At 54.1% G+C, this 19924-nt stretch overlaps 1 protein-coding gene across 1 annotated transcript in view; it reads left to right on the plus strand.

Annotated features, from left to right (window-relative positions):
* cacna1ba (calcium channel, voltage-dependent, N type, alpha 1B subunit, a) overlaps positions 1–19924 on the plus strand; it is a 65909-nt gene that overhangs the window by 1679 nt on the left and 44306 nt on the right. Inside the window, exons 2-6 of the mRNA XM_039775812.1 lie at positions 1702–1807; positions 2259–2398; positions 17860–17951; positions 18040–18192; positions 18979–19166. Of these exons, the coding sequence (XP_039631746.1) occupies positions 1702–1807; positions 2259–2398; positions 17860–17951; positions 18040–18192; positions 18979–19166 (679 nt within the window). The remainder of the gene's footprint in view (positions 1–1701; positions 1808–2258; positions 2399–17859; positions 17952–18039; positions 18193–18978; positions 19167–19924) is intronic.

Below are 19924 nucleotides of genomic sequence, written 5' to 3' on the forward strand. Positions count from 1 at the left end.
AGAGGGCGGAGGGGAGCATCTGTCCGGCTGTCGCTGTCCCCAAGCGTGGAGGTCCTCGGCTAAGGAGGGCGCTGAGACGGCACCTTCAGCATTTGATAAGACCACCTCCATGTTCTTCAGCGGACATGCCAGCCTAGTCAGCCCCGTCGCATGCAGTTGGGAGCTGTCCCCAGTCCTGAATGGCCTTCCCCCACCCCCCCGTCCCAAAATCTGTCCCCGGTCCTGAATGGCCACCACACACACACACACCAGAGCTGTCCCCGGTCCTGATTCGCTGACGACAGGCTGGCCGGCTGGCATTTCGTTCTGAAGACCGCGGAGGTGCCACAAGTCGAAGTCGCGTGCCCAGGCCCTGAACCGCCCGGGACGTCTCCGGGCCCACGTAAGTCCCTGCCAGCGACGCTACGCGCTCGTAACCGGAGCCCCCGAGAGACGCCGACCCCTTCAATCACTGCAGCGCCTCGCCTCCCCTTTCTTTTGTTTAGCGTCACTTTGAGCTCCGCTTTTCCGACGCAGGTGCTCAGATTTTTTCTTGTGTTGCTGTTGTCATGGTTGTCATTCGCGCTGATCTTTCCCTGCGTTGTGGTGCCATCTGTGCCAAGACAGTTCAAAGCGGCAGCTCGGCCCGTGTGCGGCCCTTATTTGTGGGATTTTGGTGGGGTTGTGAACTAAACGAGCGGCCCCCTGAGCCCACTGGCGTCGCTGCATGCGCAGACTGTTGGTGGCCGCGCCCGGAATCGGCTTAGGGTCACGTGCCTGCGCTGCGCCCGGTCCGACGCCCGCTCTTCCTTTCGGCTGTAAACCCGCCTCGATTCGCTTCACACCCGTCCGTTTCGGGGGTCCCATGGTTTTTCTTCGCGACCTTTTTCCTTCTTTGTGATTTTCTTGCGAATCTTTGTGCCCTACCTTCGCTATGCCCGCCCCCTCACTTACCCGGTCACCCAGCCTGACTGCCCCCTCGGTGCCCGCCCCCCTTGCCACTCCGTCCTGCCGGCCGCTTCCCTTCACGTTGCTCTTCTGTCCGTGGTGCTGAACTCGGCGGCCTGCGTCGCTTTAACTTCCTAGAAGTCCTTTTTTTTTTTTCCAAAAAAGTGGCACACGAGGGAGGACGGGGGGGGGCATCACACTTGCCTGCCCGGTGCACGTCCCCCCAACCCCCTCCTCTATTCTACTGCCAATTACGAGCCACCTGGCCCCTGGCACACACACTCACCCCTCTGCGCGTGCCTTCCGTGTCTCGGGCTGTGTGCAGAGCTGCACAGTGGGGGGCACCGATGTCCTCCCGTCTGAACCCCGTGGTGCCCTCTGCTTGTCTTAATGAAGCCATCACCAGAGAGTCACTGAGCCCCCTGAGTTCTCATCATGTCACCGGCTTGTCACACAGCAGGGACAGCCACAGGACGGGGGCCTGTAATGGTGGCTCAGTGAGACCCTTCTTCTGTGGATTCCCTCTTTTCTTTTGTTTTCAGTCCACCTGGTCCACTCACTCCCTGGCACTTTTGATTTGTAGGTCACCTTGGATACCAATAACTGGCAGCGAACATGAGGTGCCAACAGACGTGTGCCCAGGGAGTGGGCATCACTGATCAATGAAGCTGCCTGGGTGGCACACTTCCCTCCTCCCACCAGGTTTTTAAGCATGTGGGCACACAGGGAGGGTATCATTCTGGCCATTTCAGTTAGCTTCCTTGACCCTGGCACTCCATTTGAGTACATGATCCTGGCAACAATCATCGCCAACTGCATTGTCTTGGCACTGGAGCAGCACCTGCCAGCAAGAGACAAGACCCCCATGTCGGAGAGACTGGTGAGTACAGCGGGGTGTCCATGGGGCCCCCACCATACTGATGTGTACTGGCTGGCAGTAGTGGTGAGGGGGCAGTGGGTGGGGTGCCCCTTAGGACTTGGCACAAGCTTCACAGTCCACACACTTTGACCACAGCAGACAGGAGCAGGGCTTGAACTGGTTTGCTTGAGGGCACTGTGCCAGTTGGGCACACTAAGGGGCACACTTGAGTTTATTCTAGGCTGATTTTCTTTAGGCTGTGCAACATTGGAACACTGGAGTGCCAACTTTGTTATCTGCCCCCCACTTCGTAGTCCTGCCCTGCCAGTGTGGCCTCAGATCCTGAATTTGATTTGGTCCCAGTGACGACCTTTGACCTTTCTTGCTCAGTTCTGGACCCTCAGTCCAGCCTCAGTGGTCAGGACTGGGTGCCCCCCCCTTGAGTGACCGCCATCTACTGGTCTCTTGGCAGGATGACACGGAGCCATACTTCATTGGGATCTTCTGCTTTGAGGCGGGCATCAAGATCACGGCGCTGGGCTTCGTCTTCCACAAAGGCTCCTACCTGCGCAACGGCTGGAACGTCATGGACTTCGTCGTCGTGCTGACCGGGTGAGTCTCCGCCCTCCCTGTGCCCCTCCCTGCTCCGCGCCCCCCACCCTGAGGGTGGTCGTGTTGTCACCCACACGTGTGCCGGTCCACACATTGTAAAGTGTGTTAAAAGGAAAGCCAGGAACAGCTGACAGGAAGGCACTATATAAAATAAAGCCACTAGGGGGTGCCAGGTTAGTCCCCAGCTGTCCCCACGGTAGGTGTGTGCCACGCGTTGACTGGTGTGGACTGGAGCAGGGCACTATATGATGTGTTTACCATCACCAGCTTGGTTAGCCAGGTCAGGCCGAACAGCCGGCAACCACAATGGGCATCAGCCAGTGTACTGTGGCTTCTTAGAGCCACAACCTTCTGCATGCCAACGTCATCGCTCTTTGCCCAGGTCCCTGTTGGCCTCTGAACATCACAGATGACGTCAAGCTGTGCCTGATGAGTGCTGGCATGGTGACAAAGTGGCTGCCTACCCACTTAATGAGTCTTCATGCCATCCTGAGCACAGTAAAGGTTTAGAGGGCACTGAAGCTGCAAGTGAGCCTGGCACAAACACTGGGTACAAGTGGGCAAGAGCTGGACTCGGGTTTGGATTTGTGTTCTTGTTCTGTTGTGATGATTTCCAGCACCTCCCTGCCCCTTCTGTCCTTGAGATCTTATTTACTAGATGGCACTTTTGCCAATCTGGCTCCTGCAAGTTGTGCTGTGGAATTAAGGAATAAAGCAAAGCTGGCAGCTAGGAAACTATATGGTGCCCTTCAGTGAGGAGGAGGCTGCGGCCCAATGTGGTCATCACTGCCTTCATGGGCAGACAGAAAGTGGAAGCAGAGCTGGGGACAAATGTCCAGGCCACCACTGCAGATGCCACCCGGCACCACTGTCCAGGCCTGCGCTAGAAGTGCCACTCCACACAAATCATGGTGCCCCTCGGGAGGCCGGCCCTGGACTTTAACGGCGCTCGCCTGCTCAGCCCAACCAACCATGGAGTGTCAGCTGTGACTCAATTTGCCCACCGGGGGGCGCCGTCTTCAAAGTGCTCATCTCGTGGCGCCTTTACCGCCGTCGTTTATGGTCAACTGTGCCCACTGGGGCTTTGGGATGAAGCATCCACTTGTGGGCAGAAGTCCTCCTCGCGGTGGCACGAGGACACTGGGCATCAGGGTGAATGGTGGCATGGCGTGCATGAGTGGAAGGGACAGTAAGAGTGTTCACCCGTCTGCCAGTTATGCAGGCGCAGGTTATATAGCGCCTTTCACACCCAGCTGTCTGTCTTTCATGTCCAGTTATGTATCTGTGAGCCGAGCCCGAACGCCATCAGACAGACACCCCATCTTTATAAAACGGTTCTCTCTTCACGGCACACTGTGCTCCCAACGCCAATCACCACTCCGCCGGGCTTCTCTCTGCCTGTCCTTGGACCGCCTTTCCTCTGTCCACGGGAGCCTCGTCCCGCTCCCGCTCCCACTCCCGACTGTAGGAAGGCGGGCCCTCTTATTCTCACCCGGATGTGCTCCTGGTGCCCCCTTTGACGACACTCCCTGGTGTGGCGGAAGTGTCAGGAGAGCCCTCGGAAGCACTCCGGGCGTCGCTGGAGGGATCCTCCTCCATCTTCCCGGGCCCTTTGAAAGTCGGGGCACCCCCTGGCGGTGGCCACGGGCCCCAATGGGCTTGAGCCTCCTCGCTCTTCTCCCGTGGTCCTCCTCTGATCCAGGGCGGGTGCCCCTCGTGGCCCGGAGGACGTACACGCCACCTCCCTGTCCTTCCAGGCGTCCTGACCGGTTGCAGCCCCAGCGACTCGCCGCAGTATCATATGGCGCCCTTCATGTCTGCCTGCCTGTCCGTTCCTCTGATTGTGACATTATGGATGCATCATGTGGTGCCTTTCTTTACCTGTCTGTGTATAGTATATAGCGCCTTTCATCTCGGCCTGTTTGTCTATAGTGCCTTTCACGTGTGGCAGCGTTGACTTTGGTGGGCCGTCGCCCCCATCATTCCAGACTGAATTCAGCAGCTGGGCCTTCTTACTCATGGGTGTCATATAGCGCCTTTCACTCACTAGGAGCCCCCGGTGCATCTCGACACTCCCCTTCCCAGATGCGCCTGCTCTGGTGACATCTCGGATGTTTGTCACTTTTCATGAGTGCCGCTGCTGATCCCTGGTGATGCCCGCCGCTCTACGTTTGTCATGTCACATTTGGTGGCCTGTCACGCCGCCCAGCAGGGACTCGGGCTGACAGGACATTTAGCTTTCATCTGCTGGCCAGCCTGCTGCTGTTCGCTGCCACAGTGAGGTGCCCGTCTTTCAGCTGGCATGTTTTAGAGAAGACCAAATGAGACTCACTGTGTCACTTGGCCATCGGTCACGTTTCTTTAAAATGACAGATGGGACTGACCTCAGGTGTCCACACTGCTGGGTCACTCGGTGGTGTTTCCAGTCTGCCCGCCTTAAATGTGAGGGGCAGTCGCAAAGAGGTGCCCGCTGTGATTGTGTGGTCATTGCAGTGGTCACTTATGGATTCTGGGGGTGACTGGCATTAAGTGGATGCAGCCCTCCCCTGCCAACCGCCATTGGTCTGATGCCCACTTGTTTTCGCATTTCCCACACTTGGTCCTGAAGTGCTGTAGGCTGGCGCCTCGTCCAGGTGGGCAGGGTGGACATCAGTGGAGGAAGTCACTTCATAGGGATAAGAGACTGTGGTCTGTGCCTGCCTGCCATCAAGTGGGTGGAGAGAGTGTGCCCAAACTGTCTGGAGGGCCATCCTCTTCAGGTCACCTACCAGTGTGCCAGTCTGCCATGGCGTTCCAATACCCAACTCATTGTCCTTCTGGACTAATTTCACAGAAGAGCCGCCAGGTGACGAGGACCTGCTGTGCCACTCATTCATCTCCTCAGAATTGTGGCATGCAGGAAAAATACCAGGCAGCTCACTGTATGATTGCTGTGCCTTTCTGCCATCTTGTTAGTTGGCATATTTACTGTGAATCCTGCTAGTGTGCTGTCTTTTTAAGATGAGGTGTCCGTTGGTCTTGGCATGCAGTGCCATGGTTTGAGGTCAGCATGAGTGTGCCCGATGTTTGGCAGTTCATTTTGTTTGCTTGAGGTGCCCACCACCAGATCTTTTACAACTGCTTGTCCAGTTTGAACCCTCGGACGTGTGCCAGTTTGTGGCTTGATTGTGTCCGCCATGCCACTTGACTGGTTGAACATGGTGCTCTTGTGTTTGTTTGCTACCTGCAGGCTGTAGATGCCTAGTCATGCCCGTGCCCAGCACAGTTGTTATGTGTGCTACCATGAGGTGATGCCATGATAAGATGTGTGGTCCAGTGGTTGCCATGGGTTCCAGTGCGGAATGCCTTCATTGCTGCCCTGGCACTTTCTTTCTATGCCATTGTGCATGCCAGCCCACCTGTCCTCACGAGTGAAGATCCGAATTAGAGCAGCTTGTTGGAAATGGCATTGTGCCTGCTGCTGCCCCTGGGACGCCCGCGCTCGTCTTGCCTCTCGAGTGTTTGCGGCTCTTCTTGTGTGAGGTGGATGCCATGCCTGTGTCTAAACGGTGGTGTTTGGTAGTGTGCCCTTTCTGCTGCCCGCCTGGCACAGCTCTCTGTGGTTTGCCTTGGGTGCCCTCACCCTTGTTGTGGTCTCGCCTATAGTGGCCCACATTTCTTGGCCAGTGGGTGCGGCTGGCAGCGCAGAGCTCGCTGCCCGTCTTAATGAGCTGCGAGAGGCGCCGCGGCTCGGCCTGGCTGCGTTGCCATGGTGATGTTCCGTGGAGCTGTCGCCATCGATTTCTGTTTGTCTCCCAGCAGAGGCCCGTGGCGGAGCTGCAGTGTCGAGCTCAACACCAGCGTCTGCTGCCTTGCCTGTGCCAGTCCCGTCTGCTGGGCACAGCCTGGCCCTCCACTCTGTGCCCCCTCCCCCTCCCCTTAGATGTCACCAAAAGTGGGTCAGGCGGCCGCCCCCCTGCATGTCCCTGTCACGAACCCCTCGGCCGCCAGCCACATTAAGGAGCCTTCAGCTCCACTTCACCAGCACAATGGCGCCAGTCAAGAGCAGAGAAGTGCTGCCCTCGCCCCGGGGCACTCATTCACTGCAGCAGCGCCAACTTCCCAGACCTCCGCAGCAGGATGGGCAGGTCGAACAGGTACAGGGTGCGGCATACGGAGAGCAGAGGGTGCAGCGAGATGACCGTGAGCTCTGCCAGGGTAACAAGATCAGGCAGCAGACAGAAACCTACCAGGGTCTGGCGTCGGCGGGCAGAGTGGCAGGATGGCAGCCTGTGACAGGGTCAGAGGGCCACTGGGTAAAGCTGGGCGATGCAGTGATCAGGTGTCCAGAAATGTAACAGGACCTCGTAATCATAGAGTGACTTGACGAGTAGGGTGGACAGGGTGGCATGGCGTGATGGGATCAGCCACCAGGAGGCTGAATGGGGTCAAAGTCCAGGAAGTGAAGTCGGAATGTCAGGCGCCAGTGGGGCAGACTGGCACATTCAAAGCGTACAAAGATGTGGTGCAGTTGGGCATCAGGGGCTCTGCCAGGGTCAGACACTGGCGGGCATCAGAGGGTCCTCTTAATACGGAAGTCTAACAGGGTCCTGGCCAATGAGAGCCAGCAGATCTGTTGTGGTGGCACACAGGCAGGGTGGGGAGACTGGCAGTAGGTCACAGTAGCAGGTATTGCAGGGTCTGACAGAATCGAGTTCAGTGGTCAGCTTAGCCCAGTGCCACGTGACTCCACAGCGACTTTCTTACGGTGATCACCGTGCCACCCTGGCATCTGCCACACTTCAGACTCGGGGGATTTCCCATGGCAGCTCCCTGTTGGTGTTTTGCCCACTATGCCCCTCCATCTCTGGGGCACCTGACAGGGTTCAGGTGAAAGAGGACAGCTGGAATGGGCACAGGAGGTCTGCACTTCATATGACTGATGGACAGCTGGCATCATGCGGCCACCAAGCCCACCAGGCAGGACGAAGGTGGCCAGCCTGAGTCAGAGTGTTGAAAGACTTCTGGAGCTTTGAGATGACTTGCTGATGGTGGCATTTTAGAGCCAACGCGGGCATCATAGCTTCTGATTTAGAGCAGGTGTCCTGGTGGGGCCAAATCTTTGCCCAATGTGGGCATTTTGTTCACCACCTCAAGATGCCCATCCCAAGTCTGCCCCTGCAGGCACCCAGTCCCTTGTCACCTTGTAGCTCATGCAGTCTGCTGTCCTCAAAGGTGTCTGCCCAGGTGCCAGTCTTGGAGATCTGAGAAGCCTGGGGGTGAGGCGGAGTAGTCAGTGGGGGTCACTCTGTCCATCAGAAGGCGTCTCTGAGCAGTGGGTCACCACATCGACCGTGGGGTCCAGTGGACAGGAAGGGTGACGTCACAAGAGGCGAGTGTCTGGAACACAGGGTGACAATTGGGGTCACCTCAGGTGAGAGTCTGAAAGCTGTGATGAAGTGGCAGGATTGGCATCTGGTCAGGGTGAGGGGTGACGAAAGGGGCAGAGTCCCTGCCACCTAACTGCACATCATGGCACCGCCCTGGTAGCTGCGGAGTCACATGTGGTCAGGCGCTGAAAGGTGGGATACACCTCACCAGGTCACATTTAGTCACTTGTCCTAGTCCATCGTCAGGATATTGTGGCCTTTCTGTGAATTTCTTATCATGCCGAGTTGCCCACCATGTCACACCGGCCCACCCAAGCTGCCCTCCTCTCACAGCAGGGTCCTGGGCTTGGTCTCCTGAGCTGCTTGTCATCACGTGTGGGTTTGTGAGGATGCGGGCTCTTGGTAGTCTTCAGAGGCCGAGGGTGACAGCCATATGCCCCCACACAGGTGACAGACACATGCCACTCGGTCTTGTTTTACTGGTGACATTTAAAGCACAAAAGCCAGCCAGGGCGACACCTGGTGATGGCACCTGACTAGTGACCCGTGCTTCTTAGCACTTCTCTGCAGGGTCCTCAGATTTGCTTTAATGACATTCTATCGAGGTGACCCGAGGCGGTGACAGCTGCGACATGGTTAGCTGGGCTTCAAGTTCTGCACGGGCCACTTAATGGCTTCTGCCGCCTCGGGCCTCACTGTGGCCGCTTTTAAGGATTTGCAGCCCACCATAGAGGACCACTCGAGCGTAAAGCAGCCGTGTGACATGGAGCCACTTGAACGAGGAGCTCACACCGTGCAGACTCAATGGGAGGGCAGGACTCGATGAGAACGGTGCCACTCGCCAACTCCAACCAGACCGGCCAAATATAGCTGTGGGCTCTGGGGTGGGTCGCGGGGGTCCCTGCCGTCCTTGTGGTGGGCTTTCTCCCACTTTTATCAACAACTTCCATCCTGTGCCACCTTGCCTATTAAAATTGATGCTGCCAGGGGGCCAGAGCCTATCTTGGTGGCACTTGGCCATTGCAGGGTGCCAATCAACCCACGCAGTACATCTTTGGGGATGTGGGTGGGACAGCGGAGTGGGCCGAGGGAAGTCCACAGACTTCACAGCTCAGAGAGAACATGCGAATGGTCCATGGGTGCCACTGCCCACTGCACACCTGTGCCACCGCGTCGCAGAATCCAGCCACCCATGTTTTGAACCCAAACAAAACAAAAAGCTGTGTGTGCGTGACTCTGTGCCGCCTGTGGTGCCAGTGCACCCATATCAGCTGATGTGCCTCTTTGGGAGCTGCTGCCTATTGTGCGCATGCCCGTGCCCACCGCCCCCTAAATGCTGTTTTCTGCCGCAGTCGGACACTTTAAACACAGAGGAGGAGCGGAAGGAGGCGGCCGTGTGGCATCTTAATGAGTGTGTGGCGCACATTTAATGGCCTCGTTAACAGAAATTGTGCCAAACAAATTAGAGCAACCCGACATGGAGCACCACCCGTGGCCATGCTGGGGCCCCAGTGACGGTCTGCCACCACGTTATGACTCAGCCTATGCCAGCAAACCCACAGGTGCCAAGGAATACGGAACCTCTGGCTGGCGTTCCTATGGCATGGCACATTAGTGGGCACAAGCAGCTCTAATAATGCCATCATGTGACTTGGCACTGGTAAGTAACACACGGGTGCCAGCTATGGCATGATTGTAATAAGTGTGGCATGTGCATACCAGTGCCACCCTGGAATTCATGTCACACTGGTGTGGATTGTGGAGGGCTGCCGTGTAGACATGTGACATAGTGCCCTGGTGCCCGGCCCTACTCTCTCTCATTATTTCCAGGACTTTCTGCTTGGCACTCCTGTGTGATGCCCTCACTGCAGCCTGCTGTGGATGCCTTGTGTGCCCTGTGCCAGTGTAACATGTAACTGCAATGTAGATATGTGGTGCACATTTGCATGGCGCTATACTGCGTGGCTGCAGTCCAGTAGTGTCATGTGGCAGCATGGTGCCAGTCTGCACTGGCATGGCATTGCCAGTGAGTCTCTATTAGCTGTCATTTGCTCATCTCGCTCACAGCCCCACTGGTGTGGCGGCGGCGGCCAGAGACCCCGCGCCCGTTTGTGGGTGCAGCGACGGGCAGTCAGGTGTGGACGGGTCTCACAGAGCAGCCTGTTTTGGAGGTCCTCAGCTAGAATGCCTCGTGCAGTGCTGGGATGGCACCCGATGGCCGCTCACTGACCTGTGCGCTGAGGTGGGATGCGAGCCGCTGACCCGGGCCTGACCAGACACCCCGCCGCCCGGCGCCATCAGACCCCTGACCTGCTCACTCCTCGGTGTCGCACCTCCTAACATCTCTGCTTCTGGATGTCGCGTTCTGCACATTTGCCTGCTGTTGTCTCGTCTTGTGGGGTCTCCTTATCGCTTTTGGCTGACCCCCGTCTTGTCGTGCCACTCGTTGAGCTGTTAACGATTATATTGTGGGCCAGTGCAGCCTAATGTGAAAAGGCGCTAGATAACCTAAAGTTCTGTCCTGACGTGACAGCTTTCGGCCCCTCGCATGCGCTCTTTAATGGGGTCTGTCCACGGCCTCCCCCGGTGACACGGCCTTACGAGGAGTCGCCTGGCGACCGTCCACCGTTGAAATGACGCCCAAAACTCTTTTTGTGAGTCACTTGTGCCCTTCACTGCCCGCTGGGCGTGGTCCTGTGAGAGGGCAGCATCACTCACTTTACTGGGCACAGCAGGTGGGAACTCCTTAAGGAGATAAGCGTCACCGTGTCACCCGACACACAAAGGCCTCGGTGTCGGAGGGGGTCCTGGGTGAAGGTTGGCATCAGCATCACTTAGTGACACCAAAACAGGGACGGGGGGCCCTACCGAGACGCCAGCAGGGGGCGCGTCCTCCTCCATTATTACGGTCCTTCTGTGCTTAAATGACGTCAAATGACATCCCACTTGTACCCTACTTGTAGTCCCGTGTGCAGACTACAGAGAAACTTCTTAGATGCACATGCTAATCAACGCTAAACGTCACCCCCCTTGTGACACGTGGAAGAGATGAGGTGTGAAAGGCGCTATATAATAGCTCTACAGCATACTTGTTGTCCCGTGTGCAGACTACAGTGAACTTCATAAACTGTGCTGAGACCACCCGACCAGGATAGTCCAGCTGAGGGTGCCAGTTGGCTGGCAGTGTCCCTGGATGGGGACCAACAATCTGGAGAGAACACGTAAACTCCACACATGGAGCCGCTGTTGACTCCTGATCACTTCTCGCTCCACCCACACCGTGACAGTAGTGACACTGAGAAGGATGGCGTGGCCGTTTGAAGCCTGTGCGTGCGCTGCGTCTTCTCTCAGGGTCCGGGAAGATTTCCCACTGGAAAGCCACCTGAGGTCCGGGTAGCCTGGCATTCAAAGGGTGGGCAGCATCAGTCGTGCAGCACGGCCAGGAGGGCTGGAAATCGCCAGGCCTGTGACCGGGTCTGACTTTGTCTGTCACGGCTGACCGCGGACCCCCAGGGATGCTGCTGACTGACTTTTTCTTTTCCTCTCCTCAAAGTTCAACGCTGCGCTTTGTGTGGTTGTGACGGCTGTGGGTGACCGTAGAGCCGCGCTCGATGAAAGGCGCTATACGGAGAGAAACGCAGCCCTCTTGCAGTGCTCTCATTTCACTCAGCAGCTTGTGTTTGAGCGGCCGAGTGGCAGTGCCCCCTGGAATGCACCTGTTCAGGGAATGTGGCGCTGGCACTCGGCGTCGGCCCAATTTCAGCACTGGCCTACAGAACGCTCCTTCTCGGGACAGTTGAGAGTTCGCACGTTGAGCCGCGCACATCGCCGGACGTTCCTCTCCGCTGCAGTCGTCTTTTTTTCATGTTTAAGCTGTTATTATTACATGGCACACTTGATGGGAATAAACAGAATCACACTTGGCACAGGCAGGCCAGCTTCATTGAGGGCATTGGGGCGTTTTCAGCCGTCGCTTGTTTAAGGTCAGCTTGGTGGTGCTGAGTTGGCTGTGGTAGCTTGGAAGTGCCAGGAGACGGAGGGTCCAGCCGGTAGTCTTCAGTCGCCCAAGGTTCTGGACCAGGCCAAGGGGAGTCATAGAGGGGTGGCAATGGACCTCATGTCTGCCTGGGTGCCAACCAGGATCCCAAGCTGTCTCGTCGTGAGTTGGGTGTGGCAAACCGCTTTACCAGTGAATGCTCCTCGGACTCACCTGACCTATACTGGATATATACATAGGCTATGTATGCATAGTTAATTATATTTTAACATAAGTAAAACACGATAACGCATCGAAAATGGATAATTAAAATTAGACGTGACGTCAGAGCATCACGTGTGCACGCGGACCGTGCAGCTCGTCACGACTCACGAATCAAGAGAGTCCGGCGCAAGAGTCGGGTATCACCTGCGCATGCGTGGTAAACATGAAACGAAAGAGGCCGAAGATGGCCGAAAGACTTCGCGCATGCGCTTTAGCACTCCTGCTGAGCGCTACCGAATCAGTTCGTACGATTTCCTAAAAAGAACAAATCGTTCGCGAATCGCCCGCCAGCAGAGTCGTTCAAAAACAACGGTCTGCTGGTGACTCGTCCATCACTACATGTTAAAAGGAACTGCTGGTCGCTTTTTTAACAAAGTGAATGCGCCGGGTTCTTTGGCACATGTGAAGATTAGCTAAAGATTACAAAGAGTAAACGCAAAAACAACGAAAATGAGAACCTGAATTTAACGAAGAGCACCTCCGAATTTGACGGTAAAGAAGCTTCTGGACGCCGAACGCGACTTTAACTCCGTTTTTCATGGAGCGGACGTGAGAGGAGACACTTCCGCCTTCCAGCCCGCGCGCGGCAACCCGCAGCAATGAGGCAGGCAGGCAGGCAGGCAGCGGAGGAGGACGCGGAGGACGCGGCAGGAAGGCGCCACTCAAGTAACTTGATGGTTTATCGTGTAAAGTTTTATTTGTTTGTGTTCGAAGTCGATTAAATAATGAGTCGCACGCGTCGGTATAGAATAATGTTGGTAAAGAACGTGCAGCGTGCGAAGCGAGGCGATGGCGGTGATCCGATGTGGAGGGGCTGCCGTCGGTCGGCTCTGATGGCAACCTCGGAAACTCAAACAGACACCGTAAAGGAAGTGCCGTTTGTACACACAGTTTATTAAACCAAACAGACTTTGATTTGCGTGTTTGCTCATGTCATAGGTAAGGAGGATACAGCATGGCCACTGGGCTCCTTGTTCATGTTGCGGCTTCTTTCATGTTCAGGTTCTTGTTTGACTTCCACTTTTCTCAGCTCTCTTCCATTTTAAGCCTTTCAGAGTTTCCAGACCCCCAATGCTTGTGATCTTTCTGTGACCCTGTACACTTTGTACTCCATTTCACAAGAACAAGGAAAGACCAAAAAGAGCAAGAATCTAGAAACGGCCCGAGGGCAGGCTTGAGTGGTGCCATCTTAACAGCAATGGGGGGCAAAGCTGTGCAGTGGGACCCCCTACCTACACAAGCACCCAGCAAGTCACAACATACAGAGATTAGCAATTAACACGGGGCCCCCAGGCAGCTGCCCTGTGTGCCCACGTGGTAAGACGGCCCTAAATGGTCCTCGGGGTCCTGGCCCCTCCAAAGGTGGCAGCAGATGATGGGGGACTGAGGAAGGGTGTTGAATGGAGAAGGAGGAGAGTAACCAGTGACTGAAGCTTTGGGTCCGGGGCCTGAGGACAGACGGACAGACAGACAGCAGTGCGTTTTACTGAGCGTGTCCTTCAGTTGGGCGGAATGTCTTCTGCTTTCTGAACGATTTGCACAGCTTGGGTTTTAGATCTGCTGCTTTGATGTGTCTGCTTGGCTCTTTGTCGAAGACTAATTTAAACCAGAGGGGCTTCTGTTCCTGGATACCATCTGCCGGCGTGTCAAGGGCCCTGCACAGGAGACGCATGTTCATTGTCAGTCACACCAGCGGCTGCTTGATAGCAAATCTGCAGACATCTAGATGAGCGGCCCTGGAAAACGCGCCAGAGGGTGAAGGTACCTGTTGGAGCAGCTTGCTGTAAATTTAGCAAAGCATCTGTGTGGCTAAACCCAAATGTTCAGACCGTGTGCAGACTAACAATGGAGGCCGCTTACGGTGGAGTTCTGGCGTCATTGTGACCCCTCCATGGACTGAGCTCAGGGCTAACGTGAGCACAGACGTATCGGCCCGTTCAGACGCCAAGCCTGCTGCATGAATCGGGCAGGAGACATTTAGGACATCGGAAGGATCCAAATCCAATAAAACTCGCCAATCCTACCCACTTACAGTAACTCTTCTAAAACAACCCCAAGACGATTTGTGAAGGTCCATAAAGTCCTCCTGTCTACCACATTCCACGTGTCTGTGGTTCTCAGTGTGAAGAAACCTTCCTAATGTTTGTGTGAAATTGACCCCTAGGTTTCCAGCTGTGCCCCCCGCATGTTGTTGATGAACTCGTTTCAAAGTCGCCGTCTCAATCCACTGGACTAATTCCCTTCATCATCTTAAACACTTCAGCCAGGTCTCCTCTTCCTCGCTCTCTTTGAATCTGCCCTCATCACTCCTCCCCTGTAGTCCTCAGTCAGCCTGGTCGTTCTTCTCTGGACCTTCTCTAGTGCTGCGCTGTCTTTTTGGACACCAAAACTGCACCCAGGACTCCAGATGAGGCCTCACCAGGGTGTATAAAAGTTCTAGGTGGACACGTGGCCACCTAAGAGGCCCTGGACCCCAGACTGGGATACCTTCTATGAAGAATCCGTGTGTTCTTGCAGTTCTCCCCTCCAGGTCCAGTTTCAGAAGTGGCCATGGAGGCAAAGTGAAGAAAGATGCAGTCCAGGGTGTCCAGGGGGTGTCGGTGGCAGATGTTTGTCATTTGTTCTTCTTAACTGGCTGTAGACAGTGAAGGCCATATGTGCAGCTTGAAAAGCCAGGGAGAAATTAGGTGGACAGGAAAACATAAAGTGCACACCATGGCCTTGATAAACGACCCAAAGTCAGCGAGAAGAATGATGGTGGCTGAAGACACAATCGCTGCCCTCTGTGCTAAAGACAAAGGTGTCACAAGGTCCCCATGAGTCTGAAGCGACTTTTGTGGAGGAGATAAAGTGACACGGTGCGGCATTTTCTAGGTGGGCCCTCTGAAAGGGTCTTTGCTGTGACTGGCATATCTGCCCACAAACAGACAAGCAGTCTTTCTCCTGGGCATGGGGGACATACTGGCTTCCTTAAATGAAGTTCTTATAATAATCTGACTTTACCTTAGTCCTAGCACCAGTTTATGGGCCAGAGGACCCCTGGGCCATGTCCATTTGGATACCCCATAAGGCTCGACTGGTTTACGGCGCATTTGCTATTCCAACGCATGGCTTCTCCACATTACTGATGTCACACAGATGAATATTAATTACAGTTTTCAGTTAATTGAATGTGCCTCTGTTACCCGTTACGGTGGCGAGAATGTCAAAATGGCCGTCCAGAGCCCGGAGTGCGTTAAGGACTTGGTGGGCAGCAGGAGTGTTTCATTTGTAAGGGCGCCCTTAGTCAGGGCACTGCATGCTCATCTCATATGCCAACCAAGTGCAGTCAGTGCTGGGAAGGGAGCCGGGAAGCCAAATAATGGGACACAATGTTAAGAAAGGCAGCCATTGTGTCAGACAGGGAACACCTAAAGAGTGTAGTGAGCGTGAAACAAACTCGATGGATAAATAAAAGAAAAGAAAATACGAGCAAATGTCAGCCTCAGCTGTGCCAGAGGAGCCACTTGGACAGCTCGACGCCCAAATGGTGAAATGGTCACCGCTCTCGTTGGTCAGCTCATGGGTGAATAAGTGCTACAACAACAACAACAACCTTTATTTCTGTAGCACGTTTTCATGCCACACAGTAGCTCAAAGTGCTTTACATAATAAAGAACCGAAAAATAAAAGACACAATAAGAAGATAAAATAAATCAACATCGAATAAGAGTAAAGTCCAGTGGCCAGGGGGGACAGAAAAAAATAAAATCTGTAGGGGGTCCAGACCACGAGACCACCAGCCCAGTCCCCTCTGGACATCCTACCTCACATCAATGACACAGACCTCTGACCTCTGACCTCTTTGGATTTAGGGTTCTCACGGAAAGACTTGATGATGATGACGGTCACGTAGACTTCTGCCTTTTAATCCATCCATCACTGTTGGAGCATCAGGATGCTTTGAGTAGGTGGAGGTGGCGCAGGAAAAAGAAACAGAAGAGAGAGTGGGGGGTCAGTACGGGTTATAGAGCCACCATGAGTAGTTATTATGAAGAACTGAACATACAGAGTATCAGGATGAAGTTACAGTGAAGTTAGGAGAAGGCCATGTTACAGTAACGTGTTCTCAGCCGTGTGTTAAAGTGCTCTACTTTATCAGCCTGGTGAATTCCTACTGGCAGACTATTCCAGATTTAAGGTTCATAACAGCAGAAGACCACCCGCCTGCCCGCCTCACCACTTCTTTTAAGTTTTGCTCTTGGAATTCTAAGGAGACACTGATTTGAAGATCTGAGGTTACGATTTGGAGTATAAGATGTCAGACATTCTGATATATAAGATGGCGCAGATTATTTAAGGCTTAATAAACCATCAGCAGAATTTTAAAGTCAGTCCTGAATGACACAGGTGACCAGTGTAGTGACGCTCAGACTGGTCTGATGTGCTCAGATTTTCTTTTCTAAGTTAAGATTCTAGCAGCTCCATTCTGCACTCGTTGTCACTGATTGATGTCTTTTTTGGGTGGTCCTGAGAGGAGTGCTTCACAGTAATCTAGTCGACTGAACACAAACACGTGAACTCATTTCTCAGCATCTTTCAGTGATATAAGAGGTCTAAAGTGAAAAAATGCTGTCCTAGTGGTCTGATGAATATGTGATTTAAAATTCAGATTACAGTCAACAATCACCCCTAAGCTTTTTACCTCCGTCTTGACTTTTAATCCTAATGGAGTATCTATCTATCTATCTATCTATCTATCTATCTATCTATCTATCTATCTATCTATCTATCTATCTATCTATCTATTATATAGTGCCTTTCATATCTATCTATCTATCTAATGTATCCAGTTTATTTCTAATAGCCTCATTGTATCCATTATTGCTGATCACTAAGATTAAGTTACTATTTAAGTTACTATTCATCCATTCAGAGATACAAGTCAGACATTCTGTTAGTGAATCAAGAGAGTCGGGGTCATCAGGTGCTATTGATAAGTACAGCTGTGTGTCATCAGCATAGCTGTGGTAGCTCACGTTGTGCTCAGAACAGAGGCATGTAGATTGAGAAGAGCAGCGGACCCTGATAGAGCCTTGTGGACCACCATATCGGATATCATGTGACTTTGAGATGCGATTACCACAACTCACAAAGAGTTTTCTCCCTGCCAGGTAGGACAGTGCTGTCACCTGACCCATGCTGCACTGGGAGTCGCTGTGCGTTTACCCGAAAGCCAAGTGTGTGGCACACGTGTGTCGTAAACGAGTCTGGGATCGCAACCGAACACAAGGCCAACAGGCGGTAGAAGCTGCACATGCCCAGGGCCGCTTACAAAAAGAACGTGACATTCGGTGCCCCTCTGTGCTTGACATGAACCGAGACAATTGTGGGCCTTCACTGTGTGGCGTGGCACTGCTCTGACACACCAGTGGATCCCGAGTGGGCAGACCGCCTCCCATGCCAATCCCTGAAGAGAAGGCCACCCTCGTCTGTCATGACGCTGTGTGCACCTGAGTCTGGCCTGGCTGACTGGCAGACGTGACCATCATAACCAATACAAGCACATGCTTCCCATAATGCTCCTTGCCCAGTGAGAGCGCCCCCTGTTGTTTGGCACTGCCGTGTCATTTCCTTATGGCCATTCATCTGCCCTTTGTTTGTCCCCTCGGCCCGTGTGGACTTGCTGTGTAGTTGCCAGTCAGCACACAGGGGGTCCCAGCAGTGCCAAGAAGTGACGGGAAGGAAGGTCATGAGCTGAAGAGGTGAGGGGCGCCACTCTTAGAAGGACACCTTGGTGGCACCGTCCTGTACTGGCTGCCTTCATTTCTTTTTTTGTTTCCTCTTTTCAGGATTCTGGCCACAGTTGGGGCAGACTTTGACCTTCGAACCCTGAGAGCCGTGAGAGTCCTGCGGCCCCTGAAGTTGGTGTCTGGAATTCCAAGTACGTGTGACCCTGATGCCACATGTTTGTGTGTGCGCACATGCGTGCTGCGTGATGAACGTCCCCCTGTCGTTTGTCTCCCTCACAGGTCTGCAGGTTGTCCTCAAATCCATCATGAAAGCCATGGTGCCCCTGCTGCAGATTGGCCTTCTGCTGTTCTTTGCCATCGTCATGTTTGCCATCATTGGCCTCGAGTTCTACATGGGGAAGTTCCACAAGACCTGCTTCAAAATCGAAACAGGTGAGAGTCTGCATGCGGCGCTGTACTTGTGAGGACCTCCTACACCCTGGTCACACTGTGCCAGCCACCAGGTCGTTCTGCCAGTGGCCTCTGCCAGCCACCCCACAGCCGTCTCCTCCTTTGGCGCTTTGTCTTGTGGCGACGCTCTCTGTGAAAGGCGCTGTATAACATGACAATCAGACTGATCTGATGGCTTCGGTCTCCCTATGCTGCCGTTTTGTTTCCTTTTATTGCTGCATGCCTGTGGTGGTGCCATGCTGTGCCCGTCTTCTTCTGGCCCAGCGGTTTCTCCCTCTCCTTTGAAGTGCTTTTCATTACTTTGTAGACGACTGCTACGACCTGACAGGCTGCCCACTGGGTGAACTTTCAGAGGCTCCATGGGGCACCTGCATGTTTCATGTTCTGCTGGCCTTTCATAAAGCAGGCTGTGTGCCCCGCTGGACCCTGCGGGTAAACATGTGAGGCGAGAAGGGGCTTGGCTGGCTGCCCCCATCTTTCTGTTGATTCATTGCTCGAGACGTCACAGGACAGTCAGAAGTGGGCGACATGCAGGAGTAGGAGGTGTCAACCCTGGCACCGTAGCGGGTGTTGCCAATCCATTTCCTTGAAAAGCTGAGCCGTGAGACCACTGGAGGTCCATTGGCTGAATAAACTGGGAGGGCGGCAGGGCCAGTATTGTTGTGTGCAATGACTCCTTGTGCTTGAGTATGCCAGTGATGCCAGGGGGTGAATGGGCAGCGCAGTGTGGCACAAGGCAGCTGATGACATGTTGTGTTGCTGTTACAGGGGAGCGTGCCGTCGACTATCCGTGTGGGGTCGAGTACCCGGCACGCACTTGTCCGAACGGGACAGAATGCAGGGAGTTCTGGAGTGGACCCAACTTTGGCATCACCAACTTTGACAACATCCTCTTTGCAGTGCTCACAGTGTTCCAGTGCATCACCATGGAAGGCTGGACTGAAATTCTGTACAACGTGAGTATTCCATCTGGGCCTCTGGGGGGCAGCAGTGTGCGGCACAGGATGGGCGAGAAAGGCGCTATATAACAAAGGCTGGCCAATGTATTTAAAGACGTGGGCAGAGGTGCAGATTTAGCACGGAGTCGCCGTGGAGTCATTCAACATGGTGTGGCGTTCGTCATCATAAGCAGGAGCAGGCTGACCTGCCACTCCATGTGACACAAGGAACTCTGGGAAGGAGCTCATTTGTCCACCACTGGGGTGTGCATTGCATGACCGCTAGAGCTGCTGAACCCTGGACGGCACTTCACTGAGTCTGAAAGAAGAATCGAGAGGCGTCGCTCAGTTTAAGGGGACAGTGTGTGTGTGTGGACTTGAAGTGGCACGCGGCCTGGCAGAGGAAGTGAAGGAGACGAGATGTGAATTGAAGAGCGCTGGCTTGTCTTTGTGGATGTGAACAATGATATGAAAACGGGGCTAACATAAAGACTGTGCAGTTACTGAAGGGGTCTCCACCGAGGACAACAAGCCCACAGAATCAGCTGTCCATTCGCTTATCCAGCTGCCACACGTTTGAATGCAAGATGAAAGGCGCTATATAATCTGTAGGCTTTGATCGATTGATTGATAGGCGTGTCGACTGATCTCCAAGCTGTTACATAACACAAAGGCCGAGACGGAGAGTGCAGTGGTCCTCATCCTGGGCCCCCAAAGGCCTCCTCTCTTCGTTCCATTGTGTCTCACACCACTGACCATTTTCCCAGTGTGTACTT

The sequence above is a fragment of the Polypterus senegalus genome, chromosome 13 (assembly GCF_016835505.1).
Source record: "Polypterus senegalus isolate Bchr_013 chromosome 13, ASM1683550v1, whole genome shotgun sequence".
Taxonomy (NCBI): domain Eukaryota; kingdom Metazoa; phylum Chordata; class Cladistia; order Polypteriformes; family Polypteridae; genus Polypterus; species Polypterus senegalus.